General features: G+C 47.2%; 1 protein-coding gene and 1 long non-coding RNA gene across 5 annotated transcripts in view; one reads left to right on the top strand and one right to left on the bottom strand.

The window, feature by feature from the left end:
- Positions 1–5,764: 5,764 nt before the first annotated feature.
- Positions 5,765–9,384, bottom strand: LOC118500922. Its single transcript, XR_004903507.1, has 3 exons — positions 9,231–9,384; positions 7,963–7,966; positions 5,765–6,033 (listed from the first exon to the last, which is right to left on the bottom strand). It is a non-coding gene; the product is annotated as an uncharacterized LOC118500922 (long non-coding RNA).
- Positions 9,385–9,489: 105 nt separating this feature from the next.
- LOC114497814 (SEC23 interacting protein) overlaps positions 9,490–20,356 on the top strand; it is a 37,534-nt gene continuing 26,667 nt past the window's right edge. For all 4 annotated transcript variants that reach the window (XR_004903506.1, XM_028513741.2, XM_036027394.1 and 1 more), the window contains exons 1-5: positions 9,490–9,734; positions 14,839–15,365; positions 16,237–16,459; positions 17,702–17,895; positions 18,809–18,898. Coding sequence is in view for 3 of the 4 variants with exons in the window: in XM_028513741.2 (XP_028369542.1) it covers positions 9,575–9,734; positions 14,839–15,365; positions 16,237–16,459; positions 17,702–17,895; positions 18,809–18,898 (1,194 nt within the window). In the remaining variant the exon portion in view is untranslated. The remainder of the gene's footprint in view (positions 9,735–14,838; positions 15,366–16,236; positions 16,460–17,701; positions 17,896–18,808; positions 18,899–20,356) is intronic.

Genomic DNA, 20,356 nt, shown 5'->3' on the forward strand with positions numbered 1-20,356 from the left:
ACAGCAGGGGGAGGAGGGGAGTCCTTGAGACTCTGTGCTGGGAAAGGGAGCCTCTGTGACAATTTCCCGAAGACAAAGAGCCTTTACTACCTGAGAAAGAAAGCCTTTGTAGCTGCACATGATCCCCAAGGTTTAAAAGGGGAAGACAGGGGGGCACCTAGAAGCTGACGAAAGTGTATAGCCCCTGAACCCCAGTAGTTAGCACTCAGATTAGCTGAGTGCCCACTCGCAGGCTTGGCTCAACTGTACAGAACACACTTTCTAGCAAACGTATTAGCCGCCTTATTTCCCCTACACGTGCGGCATTCAGACTAGCCCGGTGCCCACTTGCAGCTTCGTGTCCCTGTGTCTTTCTTAAATAAACCTGCTGTCTCATTTCCAGTGTACGTGTTGTCTCTCGCGTGAATTCGTCTCTTGTGAGAGGCAAGAGCTGAGGAACTAGCAGGGTGGCCCCTGACTGGAGCCTCTCCCATAACAAAGGTATTGAGTTTTTTTTTTTTGTTTCCTGAATTTCTTCTCTTTAATTTTTTTTATGCTTATTGATTTTAGAGAGAGAGGAAGGGGTAGAGGGAGGGGGAGAGAAACACCAATGTAAGAGAGAAATACCCCTACTGGGGACCAAACCCAAAACCTAGGCATGTGCCCTGACCAGGAATTGAACCTGTGAACTTTTGGTTTACAGGACAGTGCTCCAGCCAATGGAGCCACCTTGTCCGGGCCTCTTCTCTTTTTTTAAATGGACTCTGATGCTATTCTTGGCTGCTGGTTCTCTTATCCCTCTGAAGATATTATTCATAGATATTTTAATGTTTTGCCTTATTGTGTGGGCTGTTTCTTCCAAGTTGCCATGTTCTGTCCCTTTGAGTGTGTTTTGTTTTGCCCTCTTTGATGTTAAAAGATCTCAGCTACGTGGTGATCATATGTAAAATGTGGAGGCTAAAAAGGTGGTTGGGAGCTCAGAGCCTATAAATAAATAGGCCTTGGTGGGGTTTAGTTTACATAAGTTTGTCACACAAATACTTCATAGAAACAGGAATGTGTCAAGCAAGGTCAGGGTAGTAGGAAATGGCTTTAAAATGTAGGTTTGGCCCTGGCTAGGTGGCTCAGCCGGTCGGAGCATTGTTCTGATCTGCTGGGGCTGTGGGTTTGACTCCCGGCCCGTCAGGGCACATCCGGGAGACAACCGATGGACGCATGGTGAGCAGGGTGGTGACTCAGCCTCTCCCTCCCTCTCTCTCTCTCTCTCTCTCTCCAATCAATGAACACACATTTTAGGAAATAATAGAACGTGTAGGCTTGTACGTGCTGTTCTGTTTACATGAGGGAACAGGCCCTCCCAGTGTCAGGCTGGTACAACATGTGAAGCATGGGCGGCGGCAGGTCTCTTCTGCAGGAAGTGCCTTTGCACTGTTTGCACGTTTGGGAGCAGGGCAGATGAAAGTTCAGGAGCCTCTCGGCGGGAACATCTGGGGCAGGGACATCTGGGGTTCGTTTTGAGCTGAGGTGAGGTCAGAGGTCCAGAGCAAGTGCAGACAAAGTACTTGGGCTGGCTGGCAGGCAGTGTGCTCTGGGGCACGCTGTGAACTTAATTATGGGGTGATCTGGCTGGGCCGTCTTACTGGGCAGCCTTGACTTCAGTATCTCTTCTGTTCCCACGACCCAAAGACGGTTCTTCTAATATCCTCCCGCCGAGAGGCTGGAGACCTGGCAACAATGTTTCTGTTGCTGAGTACAGAAATCGGGCTGGGGGTTGTGGGAGAAATTGTTTTATTGTTCAGTATGTACGTGTTTGCTTCATCTTCATTTTGTTTTATCCTCTCCAGAAGGGAAAGTTTACAATCTTCTTCCAAGAAGGGGGTGGTTTATATTTCCAGTTACTCAAGTCGGGGAGGGGACCTAACTGCCTCTGAAACAGTTTTAACCAATCCTCCTAATCACAGGACCTGTCTCTCCCGCTTCACTGCCACTTCAGGGGTGCCTGAGGTTATCAGGTCCTAAACCTTTAAGTGATCCCACGATGCCAATAAAAGTGCCTTTGAGCTTTCCCCGTAATCGGCTTTCTAAGCCGGCCAGTAGTCGTCCACTTTGGGATGCCTTCCAAAATGTTGGTGCTGTAGCATCCTCTCCCGTTCTCCTCATCCTTATGGACTGAGGCTTAAAAAACCAAACAAACCCATTTGTGTTTTCAGCAGTTTCAGGAGAAAGAAAATAAAGATACATCTGTTCAATCTAGTATCTTTCCCAGGGAGTGACTCCCGTTTGCGCTCGCTCCTCCTGCGACTGCCCTGTGATCCGAGCCGCCACCAGCATGGCTCAGCTGGTCCAGGCGGCAGCCTGCCGGCTTCCTGGCCCAGTCCCAGGCCGCTCTTTCCTGACCTGTCCTATCTCACTGAGGTCAGAGTGGACTTCCTACAAAGCAAGTACTATTATTTCTCCACCCTCCTTTACACATTTTTTTTATTCCCTTTTCCTTTTAAGTATAAGGTCCTGCATCATCTAGCCTTGATCTGTTAGTGGTGAAATGGCACCAGAAAGTTACTGGTGACTGAAACTCGGTTCAGCAGCCTTGATGCTTGAGCTCTGGCTAAGAAAGAATTCAGAGTCAAGACTTAAACACGAGCAAATTGTAACAGAGTACAGCCAGGGGGACCCCCCAAATAGGGATTTGTAATGGGGTCCTGAACTCAGAGTGTCCAGGAAATATTAAAAACAACATAGGATGTCCTCACTCCCACAAGTCTGAACTGGGGGATGGGACACATGGGGCAGGGCCATTGAGAGTTGCCCTGCATAGCAACAGTTTTGCAACTAATCTCAGGCATGGTCATTTAGCATATCGATAACTTTTGACTGTTTTCATGGATATGTGAAATAGCTGTGGCTGTGCTTTGAGCCAGGGGGATGGGAGTGTCTTCCACCTAGGTTGTAACTGGGAGGCAACTCCCCCCAGTTGCAGCGCCTGCACGAGAGCTTGGAGATGATTCGCTCCATGCCATGGGGCCATGCCTGCCTGGACTTACTATGGCAGCCCAGAAAAGCTGGAAAACTTTGGCAATGCTGGCAGGTGTAGCCGATTGTGGGAGGAGTTGGAAATAGAGCTGCCGAGGAAGACTGGCGCTGGGATTTAAACCCAGGCATGGTGGCCATGCCAGGTTGGGACCATGTAGCTTTTGGTGAGAAAGGGGGAGTCATGTGGTTTGGGTGCTCCCTTTGCCACGCAGCTTAGGAAGCTGGAAAGCAAGATGTAGCGATGGTGCAGAGCTCTCTCTCAGCAGTTTGGAAGAATGCAGGAGAGACGCTGCAGGAAGGAAGGGGGTGAAAGGACTCTTGCTGGTGGGCCATGAGAAGGTGTCCCACAGTTTTGAATTAACTGGAGATCATGGTGGTGACACAGCTGATGGTGCTGGGAACCGAGGGAGGCCTGCCAGCCGAGCACGGATTACCGGGAAGAACCAGGGGCTACCTGAGCCACGGACTTCTATTTCTTTTCCTGAGATACGGTACCCCTGACTGGGCAAAGCGGGGAAGGAAGGTCTGTGCGTTTGTCGGTATTTTAAGGGACATTGGGATCTTAATGAAGACACTAAGTCATTACTCTAAGTCTGTATAGCCTTTGAATAAGTAATTCTTTTCCTTTTCACCAATCTCTGGCATTGAGATCTATAATTCCCTGGTGGTGGGCAAGGAGAATCTAGTTGCAGGGGGATCCCGGGAGAAGTGGGGGGGTCCATTTGGTAATAGTATATCATCTCTCCCCACCTTGGGTCCATTTTGTAACAAAGTGTTTATTTAGAAAGTCAAAGAGGTAGAAAAAGTGAGCCAGCTGGGCTGTATGGGCTCAGGGAATGAGTTATAGAAGCAAAAGAAGGGGACCTTGGAACTTAGAAAAAAGCAAGCAAGGATATAGATGCCTGGGGGAAGGAGGGGGATTGGGTGTGGGAGGGAGGGAAGGGGGAGGGAGATGAGAGAGCGTGCACATGCGCTGGGGCCTCAGTCCTGAGGGTTTGTACCCTCTCTGAAGGTGGGGCTCTTCGGAGAGGTCCCAGGGGAGGATCTCAATGAAACATTCATCAGCTCTCCAGGTGTGCCCTTTCAGGGTCCTGGTCTCTACTGACTGGTTGGCACCCGAGCAGGGGGTCATTAGTCATCACACTGGGTCCTGATGTCAGCCGTGGCGTCACCCTGCCAGGCCTTGCTGCTTTTCTGGACCTGGCGCTGAGACAACTGAAGCCCAGATGTTATCTCTAGTTCGGCCAAAACTGTCTTGGACTTTCGGTCAAGATGGAGGCAAAGGCAAACATGGCTCGCCTCTCTGTAAAACCACAACAAAATTACAACTAAAATATAGAACCACCATTGCTCAGAACTGACAGAAATTGAGTTGAATGGAAGCCTGACAACTATAGAATTAAAGAAACCACATCCATCCAGACTGGTAGGAGGGGCGCAGGTGTGGAATGGGCTTTTATCCATGTGTGGTGAAGAAGAATTCAGGAGGATATTTTGGGGTGAGAAGTCCCAGCCCACACCAGGTCCCCCAGCCCAGGGTTTCAGTGCCAGGAAGATAACTCTCCACTTAGCTGTCTGCAAAAACCAGAGGGGATTGAGTCAGTGGAAGAAACTACTGGAGCCCCAAGCAGCTCCTCTTAAAGAACCCACACATGGATTTGTGTGCTCAGACTCACTCCCTCTGGGTCCCAGCACCGCGGTGGCAGCTCGAGTGGCACCAGTGGTATGCGGGCAGAGGATGAAGTGTCTGGCATCAAAGTAAGCGGAGGCCAGTGTCTCTTTGCTGAGCCCTCCCCCCACAGAACTGGCCGACTGGCGGCATATCTAAGATTCCATCAACTTGGCTAACACTGTCTGACCCGCCTGCCTTGGAGATCCCCAGAGACTCCACCCCATCCAATTTATGGGCACACCCAGGCTACTTTTCCATATGAGTGGCTGGTCTTAGCTCATGTGGCACAGCAAACAGAATCAGCAGGCCTGTGATTCCCAGGCCTGGAACTTGCAGCCTAGATTCACAGCTTGGCTTCGCCTGGAAATCCTAAAGCCCAGCACAAGTAGCAGCCACCTCAGATTTCTTTATAACTTCGGCATTGTGGTCCCAAGCAAAACACAGGTTGGGGCTGATCTTGGCGTGCACCATCCAGGAACCCCCAGGGGTCAGTGCACCCAGTGGACAGCTAGAGACCCTGTCAGAGCACCGCCACCCCGTTCCTGTCCCTGCACAGCTGATCCTCCCCGGAGGGCAGATGTTGGTGGTAATTGGTCACAGCCAATCCTTGCATCTGAATGGCCTGGGTGAATCCCTCCCATTGATCTGCCAACAGCAACCAAGGCTGAAGAGGAGGGTGCACCTTGAGCACCCAGCTTGGGTGATAATGAAACCGGAAAAGACACGAGTTCAGGCTGCCCGTCACTACCACGCCCAATAAGCAGAGACAGGGACTGAATCTCTATGGCGCTTTATTCAGATGGCTGGCGACCTGAGAAGATGGTGGGTTCACACCCTAACAGACTACCTTGTCTTTTCTTTCCAGGCCAAGGTTTTTGTTTTTTTTTTTTTAAGATTTTATTTATTTATTTTTAGGGAGGAAAGGGAAGGAGGGAGGGAGAGAGAGAGAGAAACATTAATGTGCAGTTGCTGGGGCTTATGGCCTGCAACCCAGGAATGTACCCTGGCTGGGAATCGAACCTGGGACACTTTGGTTCCCAGCCTGCGCTCAATCCACTGAGCTCCGCCAGCCAGGGCCAGGCCAAGGTTTTTATAGAAGGGAATAAACAAGGTGTGGTGAGGGGGCTTTGAAATTCTGGAAAAAGTCAATTGGATTAAAAGAAATGACTTCAGCATTCTTGTCCTGGGGGGTGGTCTTTAGCTGTGTCCTGGGTAGAGATCTTCTCACCCTGGAGTACAGTGGCTCAGATATCATCTTGAGTTGCTTGCAGTCCTTCTGAGGAACAAAGGTAGAACTGCTTATGGTCTCCTGGAGTCAGGGTGGGTCATACCTTCAGTTCCTGGAACAAAAGCTTTTGCATGCATCAATTACTAAGCTTATTAGCTATCACTTAAACTAAAATTTTCTAACTTTTAAGTCCTCTATCAATAGGGGAGGCTATGGCACTGGACCCTACAGGACACCTACTACATTAGGTCACATGACCAAGACAGGGAGGCTGCCAAAATGAGACAAAGAAACATGGCCCAAATGCAAGAACAGATCAAAACTCCAGAAAAAGAACTAAACAAAATGTAGATAAGCAATCTATTAGATGCAGAGCTCGATACACTGGTCAAGGATGCTCAAGAAACTTAGTGAGGACCTTAACAGTGTAAAAAAGATCCAGTCAGAAATCAAGTATACACTAATGGAAATAAAGAACAATTTACAGGGAAACAACTCTTAAGTGGATGAAGTTGAGAATCAAATCAATAAGGAACATAAGGAAGCAAAAACAATCAGAATAGCAAGAAGAAAAGAGAATCTAGAAAAACAAGGATAGTGTAAGCAGCCTTGGGACAACTTTAAGCATTCCAACATTCGCTTCATTGGGTAACAGAAGAAGAGAAAGAGCAAGAAGTTGGAAATCTATTTCAAAACACAATGAAAGAAAACTTCTCTAATTTGGTGAAAGAAATAGACATGCAAGTCCAGGAAGCACAGAGTCCCAAACAAGATGGAGAAGAGGCTGCCAAGGCACATCATAATTAAAATGTCAAAGGTTAGAGGTAAAGAGATGGGAGGGGGCGTGTGGGAGAAGGAGCGAGAGGTGAGCGGATTAAGAAGTACAGTGGGGAAATCCCAGAGGGGATTAGGTAGTTACAGATTAGCTATGGGGAAGTAAAGTCCGGTGTAGGAAATGGAGTAGCAAAAGAATTTACACGCACGACCGTGGACAGGAACAAGGTGGGGTGGGATTGCCTGAGGGATGGGGGGTGCTGGGTGAAGGGGGCAAAGGGGGAAAAATCAGAACAACTGTAATAGCATGATCAAGAAAATATATTTAAAAACAAGAAATAATGTCAAACAAAACAAAACTCTCTGTGGTCAACAGACCAGAGGCTTTGGTTCTAAGATTATTTGACGCAGGTCCAAACCTCATCATCTGGAGGGCTTCATACTTAGGAAAGTGGTTGTGTGAGGGCTTGTCTGGGAGTCTGCTCTCTGGCCCCTTTGTCCCTCCTGTCCACCACAGGACTAGCCACGTGCCAAGGCAGGAAAGGTCAGAAGAGGGTCCAAACGGTGTAAGCAGTGATATGCTGGGGGAGGAAAGGTCACCCCGGGGGGTAGGGTCCCACTCTGTAATTGTCTGTTGTTGCTAGGCACCCAGGGCTCTCCGCACTGGCTCCCTTCTGTGCCTGGCCTCTCACTCCCGCTCTGCTCCTGTCTAACTGCCCACTTTGCATCTCAGCTCCCCGCTTTCTCCCACTTGCTCACAGGGCTCCGGCCATACTCTAAGCTACATTTCTCTTAGCACCCAAATGGGCATCTCAGAGTATCTCTAAGAGCTGTCTCTTACCACTCCCTCCAAGCCCTCTTCCTCAAGCTTTTCCAGGTAATTTCTGCTAGTTGTCCTTTAGGTATCAACTTTGATTTTGCTTCGTCAGAGAAGGCTTTTATGTCACTGTAGACTAGGTTGTTGACAGTCTGATTGTTTGAAATAGTTGTTATCCCTCCCCATTAGAAAAATTCTACCTCCTTCTCTTGGGGGGAAATTCTACACTGTAACTCTCACTGCACTTTAATTTATTGTTATTATGGGTTTAAGTGTCTGTCTTTCTGACAGACAAGAGAATTGCCAGGAAGGAAGGGTTCTGTGTGTACATGACGGTATCCCCGGTGTTCAGCATGCTGCCTTGCACACGCACAGTAATGACACGGACTCTCCCTGGACAAACTTGAGCACAGCTTCTAGCAGCTTAAGGCCATGCGCCTAGGATGACCCGTCTCCTTTAACATGCCTGCCTGACAAAGCTCAGCACTGCAAGAAGAATTCACTGTCTGTTCCAGCCAAAACCTGGTGTTAGGCGTATAATCCCCGGAACCTCTTCTTAAAGTAGTTACTTCAGAAAGCTTGCAATTGTAAATCCTTTCTCCTCCCCTCTGAGATACAAATCACACAGAACTATGTCTTCTAGGACTGGAGAGTTGTCGCCTCCCAGCTTGGTGTGTACCTTGCTCTAACTTGTGTCACTGCCTGTCATAAAGGAAAGAGAACTTGGTTGCCCCTCCTGATGAAGTTCAATGAACAAACTCAGGTGGCCTCTTCCATTGGACCAGTCCGCCTTAGCGCCCTCCAGTGGCTTTGACTTTGCACAGTGTTCAAAAAGTCTCAAGCCTTCTGTTTTGGGGAGGTTTAGTTCACCATGTTCCCCCTTCCCTATTTCAATAGTCAGTACTTAATAAAAATCTATCCTTATTGCTTTCCCTAGTGTCTGGTTTTGTTTTTATATTTGACAGTAAACACTAAATACTTACTGAATTAAGCAATAAACAGGTTCTCCAAAGGCGTGAACAGCTAGGGGGCGGTGTCATAATTTCCAAGCTTCTTTTGAGGTCTCTTCCATTTCCCTCTTCGAGAAACTGCTTGTCCGTTATTTTTTTCTTTCCTAATTTCTGTGAAAAAAAAAAAAAAAAGACAATTAGATCCTTATTATCCACAATGCAATTTGGGGATGAACTAGTCAGATTATTGTAGTTATAGAAAGCTATTTTAAAAGTCACAACCCTAAGTTTCAATTACCTGGTTTCTCTCTTTTTCTTAAAAAGAGACTTGACTTATTTACTTTTAGGGAAAAGGGCAGGGAGGGAAGAGAGAGGGAGAGAAACATCAATGTGTGGTTGCCTCTCACATGCTTCCCCACAAGGGACCTGGCCTACAACCCAGGCATGTGCCCTGGCTGGGAATCCAACCAGTGACCCTTGCGTTTGCAGGCTGGCACTCAATCCACTGGGCCACACCAGCCAGGGCTGGTTTCTCTTTTATTTAAACATTTTTTTCCCTTATGGTTTATCAACTTCAGAAGTTTTACCATTTTTATTTCTGAGCCAAAGACGAGTTCAGTTCAGCCCAGAAAAAACATGTAGGCGGGTTAGATACGGGTGCGTTTGGCTAGGCCTTGGCTACTGTTGCCCCTACACCTCGTCTTCTCTGCCTGTGGACTGCGCCCTGCTGCCTGCTCCTGTGGGCTTCTGCTGTTCCTGCAAAATGTTTGCCAGTTACACCCTTGTCGGTACTTTTAAAAAGCGCCCCCTCCAATTCAGGACTTTCAGCGTTAACTCGTGTCTCGATTCAGAAACCACACCACTTCCCCTAGCTTTAGCCTCCGCCTCCAGTCTCGCCTCCCCCACGGCCGGGTGTCACGTGCTAAAACTCGAGCTTGAAGCCGGCGCCGCCATATTACTTCATGGCAGCTCCAGCTAGGGGCAGGAAGAGGGTCAGGGACCATCCCGAGTTCCGGTCCTTGTGCGCAAGTGCGGAAGTGTGTTGGCCCCGAGCGTGACTGGTTTCCGGCCAGTGGCGCCTCACCGGCTTCCCGGAGACGTGTAACGGGTGGTGGGCCACAGCCATGGCCGAAAGGAAACCTAACGGTGGGGGCGCCGCCTCCACCTCCTTGTCGGGCACTAACTTACTCTTCTCATCCTCGGCAACGGAGTTCAGCTTCAATGTGCCCTTCATCCCAGTCACCCAAGCCGCCCCTGCCTCGGCCTCCTTGCTCCTGCCCGGAGGTAGTGACGGGATGGGGGTCTGGTGGGGCGATTGTGCGGGGGAGGCGGGGGAGGGGCGGGTGATCGGGTGACGACAGTCGGACTGCAGGTTTTTCTTCTGCCTCGACCCGACCCTCTGGGTGGTTGCCAGGGCCATCAGTGGCCAACTTTGGGTGGCCTGGGTACTCGAGGACCTTGGGGGCGGGGTCAGGTCACGGGACTTGCTTTGCTCTTCGTTGGAGGACCCCTGTTCTGAGTGCTGGACACCAGTGCGCTCCACAGATCTTTATTGAGCACTTCCTGGTGTGCCCGGTACTTTCAGGGGGTGCGCACGAAGCGGACAGTGCTCTCTCTTCTAGGATACAGTAGGGTATCTGCTAGGGTAGACGAGTAACGTTCGCAGGGTTGAGGTCCAGAATGCAATCCTCCTCTCTGAACACGCTGCATCACTTCCTCCAGGGCTGTTTCTTGTTCTCTCGGGTCCCACTCCTATGTGCACCTTAACTCCGTGTTCACATTTTTGTTATTGCAGCGAGATTGCTTTTCAGCGACTGTGTGGGATAAACCCGGAGAGCGGTGTTTAGGAGCGCATGCTGTGCTCCGGCCCGGCCCTTGCCAGTAACTTTCTGTGCGACCTCAGGCAGGTTGCTTTACCTCTCTGTGCGCAGTTTCCATTCCGTGCAGCCTGATGGGGCTGTAATGAGAAGTGAGTTAATTTTTGTAAGGCGCTGAGAATAGTGCCTGGCACATAGTGTTACATAAATGTTTGCAAAATAAACACACATGCCTATTGGGATTGTGGACTTCTTGAAGTTTGCAGCTCTGATTCACCTTTTTTATTTCTAGGATATTTCGTGCCTAGCATGTAGATCCTCAGTGAATGGGGACTATTTCCCCATTGACTCACTTATCCTGGCTCTCCAGACTGAGAAGAGTTTCGTTGGAGACCTGAAGGGCAAGCTGGAGGCCGTTGTGCATGCAGATTCCCTTTCCCTTGTGTTGTGTTTCTTCTTGGTGCTTGTCACCAGCTGACCTGCACACGTATTTATCTCACCCCTCTAGAACATAAGCTCCACGAGAGCAGGGAGTTATACCGAGAACGGTTCCTGGTATGCTGTAGACCAGTTTTTCAATGGACGGTTGTTGAACGAATGAAAGCATAGGAGTCAGGAATATATACGTCTCGTTTTGATAACACGGCTGGAAGGTTAGGCACTGCCGTTCTTGGTGAAGGACTAGCCCGGGTGGAGCAGGAGGTTGCAGGGACACATAAGGCCACACGCGGGGCTTTCGGATCGTCCCCTGCTTCACAAACGCTTGGCGCAGGCCCCCCGTCCCCCTGTGCAGTGTTTGGTTTGTGTGTGTCGCTGTCAGCTGCTGGACGACTACCTGTTTTGAAAACTCTGGTTTCTTGGACATACCTTATTTTGTAGTGAGAAAATTAATATATATTTTTTTGGAACTGAAATTCTGTACAATTATTTTTCCATCTCTAAAAAACACTTGGTCATTAGAAACCCATTCAGAAAAGCAACAGTTAATCGTCTTGGGGAAACAGTTACCTGATACGTAGGAAGCGATTTCGTTCATTCAGCAAACGTGGATTGAGTAGCTTCTGTTTACCAGGCCTTGTTCCGTGTGCCTGGGAGACCCAGAGCAGATAGCAGCGCCCGCAGTGATTGCACAGTGTTCGTGTACACACTGCCCAGCTGTGTGAGCAGTTGTGTTGCAGGTTCATCACGGCTAGAGGGAGGGATTGATAGGCTGCTGTGAAAGCTCTGGGTGTCAGTCTGGCTGACCTGGGAGAGGACATCCTTTGGGCCTCACAGAAGAGGTGATTCTTGAGCTCAGTGCAGGAGGATACACAGAAATTAGGGAGTCTGGAGAGGCAGGCGTACGTAAAAGTCTGAGGTGGGAGAGAATCTGCACACCCGGCAGGATTCGATGGTAGGTGTTCACATTGTCTCTTCCCCCACGTCCTTCTCTCCCCGCCCCTTCTCCCCTCCCCCAGTGGACCGGTGTGACCAGAGGGTATGCAGGGGAGCAGCTTGAGTGGTCAGCGGGGACCAGGTCACAAAGGGCCTCCTATAACAAATTGAGGAGTTTGTAGTCACCCTTGGTAAACAAGGCAGTGAAATTAGAGGTGTGTTTCAGAAAGACCGGAGTATTCTGAGACTGCCCTGGAGTAAAGCTGACGGTAGCAGGAGCGGTCAGCCTGGAGGCCATTGTGAATCAGGCAGGAGTGGGTAGCGCTCTAGCCCTGGTCAGCCACATGGAGTATGGAGAGCAGGGAATGGATGTGAGAGGTTCTCAGGCTATAAAATCTTAGGGACTTAGTGGCTCATTGGTGGCCAGGTTGTCTACCATAGTGACTCCTTCTCCTAGTTCCGTTTTAGCCTCCAGACCTAGCTCCAGCGCCTGGCACAGAATGGATGCTTTGTACATGTTTCTGGAATGAGGGTCCGAACGATTAAATCAATGGGACGGGAGAGAGGGAGGAGACTGAGAGGCGAGGTTCTGGTTTGAGGGGATGGATGCGTGGGAGTTGTGATAGACGTGGCAGAGGAGCACGCGGAAGGGGACGGCGGTGATGGTACGTTCTGTCTGAGCTCACTGAGCTCAGGGTGTACGTGGCTGGGCCTGCTGAAAGTATTGAGGAAGCAGGTGGAAAGTGGGTTCTGGAACGAATGAGAACAGTCTCGTTTGAGACGGAGTTGGGAGCGTCACAATATACAGGGAGGTAGGTGCCCATTAAAGGTGTGGGTCTTGATGTTCACTGTGTTCACATGTAATTAGAAAGTGCCCGTGAGGTGAGGCTGGCGTTATGGTGAGATCACTATTTCATTTGTAATTGACGCTAATCAGAAAAAAGCTTCCTGGATGAGGTTGATTCCCAAATTGTCTTAAAGGATGAAAGAGGTTTTTTTTTTCCCCTCCTATCCTTGCAGTTATTTTTCTTTTCTTTGAGATTTTTAAAATCGATTTTTAGAGAGAGGGGAAGGGAGGGAGAAGAAGAGGTAGAGAAACATCAGTGTGTGGTTGCCTTCCGTGCGCCCCCTGCTAGGGACCTGACCTTCAACCCAGGCATGTGCCTTGACTGGGAATTGAACTGGTGACCCTTTGGTTCTCATGCCCGCATTCAGTCCACTGAGCCACACCAGGCAGGGCGATGCTGGTAATTACTGAGAGATGAAATATAGGTAAGTCCAAGTGAGTTACATGACTGAAGAGAGAAGGGTGGGAACTGGAAATACGTAAGAAAAGTAGACTGATACAAGCCAACAAAAGCCTTTGTGCAGGAGGTGCTATTTTATTTTTAGTTACAAAGAAACAACCTAGAGGAGTATTTTGAATACTGGGTTATTTCTGTTACATTGATGAAAAATAGTGGGAACAACCTAGAAACCCAAGCCAGAATCTGCCAGCCCGGGGTCCTCCTTGGGCAGACCAGGATGGAGGCTGCAGCTGGAAAGAAGGCCTCCTTTGCCAGGTCTCACAGGCAGGGACCTCGGCGTGCCTGTGTCTTGGGAGCCGGGCCGCCCCTCGGACAGGCTCCACCCTTCAGCAGTAGGAGATAAGAAGGTGTGGAGCCCGAGAGGGAAGAGATTAGGGAGAGGACACAAGTTTGGATGGGAGAGCGGGCTGGACTTTGAGGCCACGCAGAGGAAAAGCGCTTTGATTGTACAACTTGGTGGCAGAACAGAAGGTGAATAGTGGGTGCCGGTAACACCTGCAGTGGAGACCAGGTTGGGCAGAGGGAAGTGAGGGGACTTCCCTGGGTTAGAGAAGGACTTTCTAGTGGTTAGGCATTCTCTGATGACAAATGATCTGGTTGTGACACTCTGTGATTGTAGGGATGGCAGTTCACGGTTGACCTGTTTTGCCTTGTGAATACAAATACCACGTGTTCATTTGTACAGTCCGTGCTTTGCTGATAAGAGCCGTAACATACCCCTTCTCGTCAACAGAGTTAATATCTGTCCTTTAGTTTCTTGCCATTACTGTAGAAATAAAATAATGTGTGTCGGGTAGCAGAATACTATTTGATTTCTTACCAGGAAACAAGAGCATTCAAAAGAACATGTAAAAATAGTAGGTATAGATTTTGTTTCTATTTTAAAAAAATGTCTATATGCAAACATGTATAATTTCTATATATCTACAGAAGAAATAACACATAACTGTTTATATTCATTTAAAAAGTATGGAAAAGTATGGACCAAAATGTTGTTAGTGGTGATTGTCTCTGGAAAGTGGGCTTATGAATGAATTATAATTTTTTCTTCCTTTTTCATTTCTTGTATTTTTAATTTTTAAAAAGATTTATTTATTTTTAGAGAGGGGGAAGGGGGGGAGAAAAAGAGGGAAACATGTACAAGAGATGCATCGATTGGTTGCCTCTTGCACACCCTCAGCTGGGGACCTGGCCTGCAGCTCAGGCATGTACCCTGACCGGGAATTGAACTGGTGACCTTGCGGTTCACAGGCCGGCACTCAATCCCTCGAGCCACACCATCCAGGGCTATTCATTTTCTTTTAAAAAATTTTTTTATTTATTGATTTTGAGAGGGAGAGAAAGAGAGAGAAACATCAATTTGTTGTTCTGCTTATTTATGCATTCATTGGTTGATTCTTATATGTGCCCTGACTGGGGATTGAACCTGCAACCTTGTTGTATGGGTATGGCAGTCTAACCAACTGAGCTACCTGGCTAGAGCCTTTTTGTTGTTTCTTACTCACATTTTTTAGTTTTTTATTTCAAAAAGAAATTTTCTTTTTTTTTTTTTTTAAGATTTTATTTATTTATTTTTAGAGAGGGAAGGGAGGGAGAAAGAGAGAGAGAAACATCAATGTGCGGTTGCTGGGGGCCGTGGCCTGCAACCCAGGAATGTGGCCTGACTGGGAATTGAACCTGTGACACTTTGGTTCTCAGCCTGCGCTCAATCCACTGAGCTATGCCAGCCAGGGCTTCAAAAAGAAATTTTCAGAGAAAAAACAAATAAAAATTTTTCATTTTTTTCCTGTAATGCAGAAGTGAAAGTTTGAGCAAAATAGGAGTAACGAGCACTGGATCTGTAGAACGATGTCATACTTTTGAGACCATTTGCCCTTCTGCCTTTTTCAGAGGATTCCACAGACGTTGGTGAGGAGGACAGCTTCCTCGGCCAGACTTCGGTTCACACGTCCACCCCACAGACGTTTAGTTACTTCTCTCAGGCATCAAGCAGCGGCGATCCGTTTGGGAACATCGGGCAGTCGCCGTTGACAGCCGCGGGGGCATCGGCTGGCCCGCCCGCGTTCTCCAAGCCCCCAGCTGCGCTCCCTTTCACACCCGCATCCCAAGACGCGTGTCCACCGTCCAGCGCAAAGGCTCCACATGGTGCTCCGCCTTCGTCACAGATGGGAACGAACGCTTACTTGCCTTCTCAGCCGAGTAGTCTCCCTCCTTCAAATTTTGGGAGCCCACCCCAAGGAATGCCCCAACAAGGGTACAACCCCTATCGCCATACTCCCGTGAGCAGCAGAGCCAACCCTTACATTACACCGCCACAGCTGCAACAGTGCCAAACCCCGGGCCACCCCGCCCATCCGCCACCCTCCGGGCCCCCCGGGGCTCACCTGTACCAGACGCCTCCGGGACCTGTGCCGCCGGTATGGACACCTGCTCCCGTTTCCTTGATTTGTCTCACCAGTTATTCATTTGATTTGTAGTCTCTCTCTCAGTGCTTTTTGTAATCAATATGATGACACATTATTTTCAGAGATTGCTTTGTAAGCTGTATGCTTTGATTTCTTACCAGGAAAAAAGAGCATTCAATAGGACATGTAAAAATACTAGGTATAGATTTTGTTTCTATTTTTAAAAACTTTTTTATACAAGCATATGTTAAAGGTAGTGTGTTGAATGGTTCACGTTTTCATTTGTATTCATCTGTATTGAAGCAGTAATTGATTTTAATGAGTTAATCTGTGCCAGTATTTCCAGATTTTAGTGCTAGATACCAATAATTAATGGGATCTAAGGACCGGTGAGAGTCAAAGCAATTATTATCTTAACAGACTGCCAACTTCTCATTTTTTAATTATACTATTCAATCTAGATATTTAATTACAGGGACTAAAATGAATTACTCCAATAATTTCTTTTATTTGCATTTATGAAGTTTGGATCTAGACAGTTAAACTCTGTCTCAGGAGAGTGATAGAATAACATTTACACCGGGTAAATTTTATGAAGTTCCTTTTGTTCTTTTCCCAACCGATATCCAGCTGACTTCCAAGGGGAGATCAACTAAATCAGAAAAGGGGAAACAGTGGAAAGAAGAACCCAACCCAGAGTGGCAGAGATATCAGTATCATAATGAGACTGGAACATAACTTTACTCTTGGGGGTGGAGAATGGGTTTCGTTTTATTTGATGTAAATCAGACTGTTACGCAGACTCTTGATAATGGGTCTGAAGCGTGTCCAGAACTGTTCCTTGGAACAAGCGTGACGGTCTTAACTTTTCCGTCCCCTCCAGATCCCTCCTCCGGTGCAGCCAGGGCTGTCCCCTGCAGCACAGCCGCCGGCCCTGCCCAGGCCCCCGGGTCCCGCTGTGCAGGGGCCGCCTCCTTTCTTACTTCAGAACCAGTACGAGCCCGTCCAGCCGCACTGGTTTTACTGCAAGGAGGTCGAATACAAGCAAGTGTGGATGCCTTTCAGTGTGTTTGACTCTTTGAACCTCGAAGAAGTCTATAATTCAGGTAAGCACTGACTGTGCGTCATTTATCAGTGTAGCTGATTTTAGGGAGAGAAGAAATGAGGGGTGTTTGGCCATGGCTTACTTTTTGTGAATGTCACATTGCTTAATCCTCGCAGATCCCACCAAACTCTGTACTTTAAGATGATGATATTAATGTAAGTCCTGAGTTGTCTGAGCAAGTTATTTGAAGAAGGGTTTTAATAGAGGCTTTTTGAATCAGAGAAATAGAGCAGTTCATATAATCTAGGTGTCAGGTTTTTTTGGGTGTCAGCTTTCTTATTTCCATTATTCATAGGGTATTTGCAAAGCGTTTTCTCTGGAAATTTTATTTTTTAAGATACTGTGAAAAAAATACTGTAACCATGGTCACCTGAGTCGTGGAACTGCTGTAGCTACGTCTGTTGAAATAGCCAGTGTATGGGAGCGCGCTGAGGCTCTGAGAAGTCTTGCAGTATAGAAATATGGGATTTTTTGTGTGTGTACCCTGATGATATTCTTTCATGAAACTTAATTACCTATTAATATTCTTTAGAAATATACTTCTTCATGAGTATTACTGCTTTGGTTTAAAAAATATATACCAGTTATTTCACTTATTTTACCATCGTGTTTTAAAAAAGTTTGCTCTGGCTGTTTGTTCACTCGAGAACAATCATACCCTGGTCGGCGTGGCTCAAGTTGGTTGAGTGTCTTCCCTCAAAATGAAGGGTCGCTGGTTCGATTCCCACTCAGGGCATATGCCTGGGTTGTGGTCCTGGTCCCCAGTCGGGCATGTGTAAGAAGCAACCAGTCAGTGTTTCTCTCACACATCAGTGTTTCGCTCCCTCTTTTTCCTTACCTTCCCCTCTCTCTCAAATAAACAAATTTTTAAAAAAGATTTTTATTTATTTATTTTTAGAGAGGGAAGGGAGGGAGATAGAGAGAGACAGAGAAACATCAATGTGCGGTTGCTGGAGGTCATGGCCTGCAACCCAGGCATGTACCCTGACTGGGAATTGAACCTGCGACACTTTGGTTCGCAGCCCGCGCTCCATCCACTGAGCTACGCCAGCCAGGCAAATAAACAAAATCTTAAAAAAAAAGGAATCGTAATTTTGATCAGTACAGATTAATCTCAAATCTTTTCAAATAAAAATGAGCTTCGTTCTTTGTCTTTCAAGATCAGTCAGTCACTGTACTCATTATGCATGACTTGTAAACATGCCTTGTAACCGCCGGGTTAAAACGTGGGCTTCGCTTCCAGTGCAGCCAGACCCCGAGAGTGTGGTCCTCGGCACGGACGGGGGGCGCTACGACGTGCACCTCTACGACCGAGTGAGGAGAGCCGTGTACTGGGAAGAGGGGCCCGCCGAGGTGAGGCGCTGCACTTGGTTTTACAAGGGGGACACGGACAGCAGATTCATTCCCTACACAGAGGAGTTCAGCGAAAAACTAGAGGTACGTGCGCTTTATTCCTCCGTGCTTTGGTTTAAAAGACCTGGGCCCTGTGTGCGTTGGAGCCGCGGGTGATCCCGCCCACAGGGAGCAGCCTCTGTTGACGAGAGAGCCTGTCTCGGTCCCGCCACGAAGATCACCCTCGTCGGTGTCAGCAAGTTGCAGGCAGAGTGAACTGCAGCTCCGCCTCGGCTGCTTGCCACTGTGCAATCTCATGCAGCTGGGAAGGAAAAGGCCTGCTAGGGGTTGGGTTGTGTCCCCTCCAGAAGAGACAGGTTGAAGTCCTAACCTCCGGCAGCTCAGAATGTGACTTTGTTTGCAACTAGGGTCATTGCACATACAGTTACTTAAGAGGAGATGATCGTGGAGTGGGGTGGGCCCCTTATCCCGTGTAACTGGCATTTTAAGAAGACAGTATGATAAGACACAGGGAGACGGCTCTGTGAAAATAGAAGATTGGAGTGATGCACCTGTAAGCCGAGGGACACTGAAGATTGTCAGCAGGCTGCCAGCAGCCAGGGGGAGGTGAGGAAGGAGTCCCCTGTAGCTCTCAGAGGGAACGTGGCCCTGCGGACACCTTGATTTCAGACTCCTGGCCTCCAGGGCGGAGGGAGTAAATTTCTGTCGTTTTACACCTCCCAGTTTGTGGTGCTTTGTTATGGCAGCTCGAGGAAACTGACTGTCTAATGTTGGCTTTTGCCTCTGTGTAATGTGGATAACGTTATTTAAAGTGATTGAAAGTAATTAATTAAATGAGGTAATACATGTAAAGTGATAAGTATGGTAACCAGTTAGCACATGAGAGCTGCTGTTACTGTTATTTTTATTACCATCATAGTTATAATTTTCTTCCTCTTTTTCTCTTAATGTGTTACAGATTTGTAATAATGAATACATGTTGTTTCCATTATTGTAGGCTGAATACAAAAAAGCTGTAACCACAAATCAGTGGCACCGCAGATTAGAATTTCCAAGTGGGGAGACAATTGTTATGCACAATCCAAAGGTAATGGCATTTTTAAGATATTAAAGTTTATAGGTTCATTAAGATAATTATTTTGCAGAACGTGTTTGATAAATGTTCGTTTTTCTGCAGTAGGGATAGATTTATAACAATGCATTGCTTTTAAGTTTATCGTTCACAGTGATCATAGAAACAAAAATAACATTTAAATCTGGCTCATGAAGCTTCTATTTGTGGCAACGTGTTAGCTGAGCTTGGTATGCAGCACAGAGGTTGCTTGATAAATTTGTGCACTTCATCAGAGGTCAGCTTACTCTTTCTGGAAAGGGCAAGAGAGTAAATATTTAAGGCTTTTTACACCATATGGTCTTTGTTGTAGCTGTCAATTCTGCCTTTGTAGCCTGAAAGCAGCTACAGACATTGTAAAACTTTATTTTTAATAAAACTTTATTTGTGTAAACAAGTGGTGGGCCAGTTTGGCCTATGGGCCCTAGTTTACCCACCATGCCCTTGATGACAGTTTGTTTCAACCTTTGAAATGTAACATATGTTTTTCCTTCTTATTTGTACTGTTTTTAGAAACTTTTTTTCTTCTGCTTATTATTTTTAATGTAGTGCAAGTGGTGTTCGCATCCTTTTATTTACCATTCCCAGTCTCTGAGCTACAGGTTCCCCACTTGCAATAGGATTACCTCCTTGGGCCATGTTTTAGATGAAGTGTGGTAATTTATGCAGAAGCATCTAGCATAGTCCTTGGCATACAGCTGCTCAAACACAGGCTGTTTGTTTATTACAGGAAAGTATAAAGTAACCTATACTCTAACTACCTCTATAGTCCTTATTGATATTAAAGTAAATAAAAATAGCCCTGGCCAGGTGGCTCAGTTGGTCCCATATCTCAGAAGGTTGTGGGTTGGGGCACATACGGGAGGCAACCCATTGATGTTTCTCCCTCATACTGAAACCTGTCTATCTCTCTCTCTTTCTCCCCCTCTCCCCCATCCCCCTTTCCTTCCCTTCCCCCTCCCTACCTTCCTTTCTAAAATCAATAAAAAAACATATTCTTGGGTGAAGATTAAAACAAAAACTAAGTAAGTAAAAATAAAAACCTGTATATGTCAACAAAGTTTAAACAGTATAAAAAGGTATAAAATAAAAAATAGCCTCAAAATAACAGCCTCTTACTTCTGCATCCCCCCAGTATCTCCTCTTGATGGTAACCACTCTTATCCTTTTGTTTAAAAGTTTTTTTAACTTTTTGTTTTGTGTACAAACACAAAATTTTGCATAGCATTTTGCATGCATTTATTTTTTGAAAAATATTTTCATATGACACTAGGTTTAATTTAATACAGTTGGATTTAACAGAATATATGTCTTCCTGCCCTGGCTGGTGTGGCTCAGTGGATTGAGTGCTGGCCTGCAAACCAAAGGGCCGCTGGTTCGATTCTCAGTCAGGACACACGCCTGGATTGCAGGCAGGGTCCCCAGTAGGGGGTG

This window comes from Phyllostomus discolor, chromosome 5 (genome assembly GCF_004126475.2).
Source record: "Phyllostomus discolor isolate MPI-MPIP mPhyDis1 chromosome 5, mPhyDis1.pri.v3, whole genome shotgun sequence".
NCBI lineage: Eukaryota > Metazoa > Chordata > Mammalia > Chiroptera > Phyllostomidae > Phyllostomus > Phyllostomus discolor.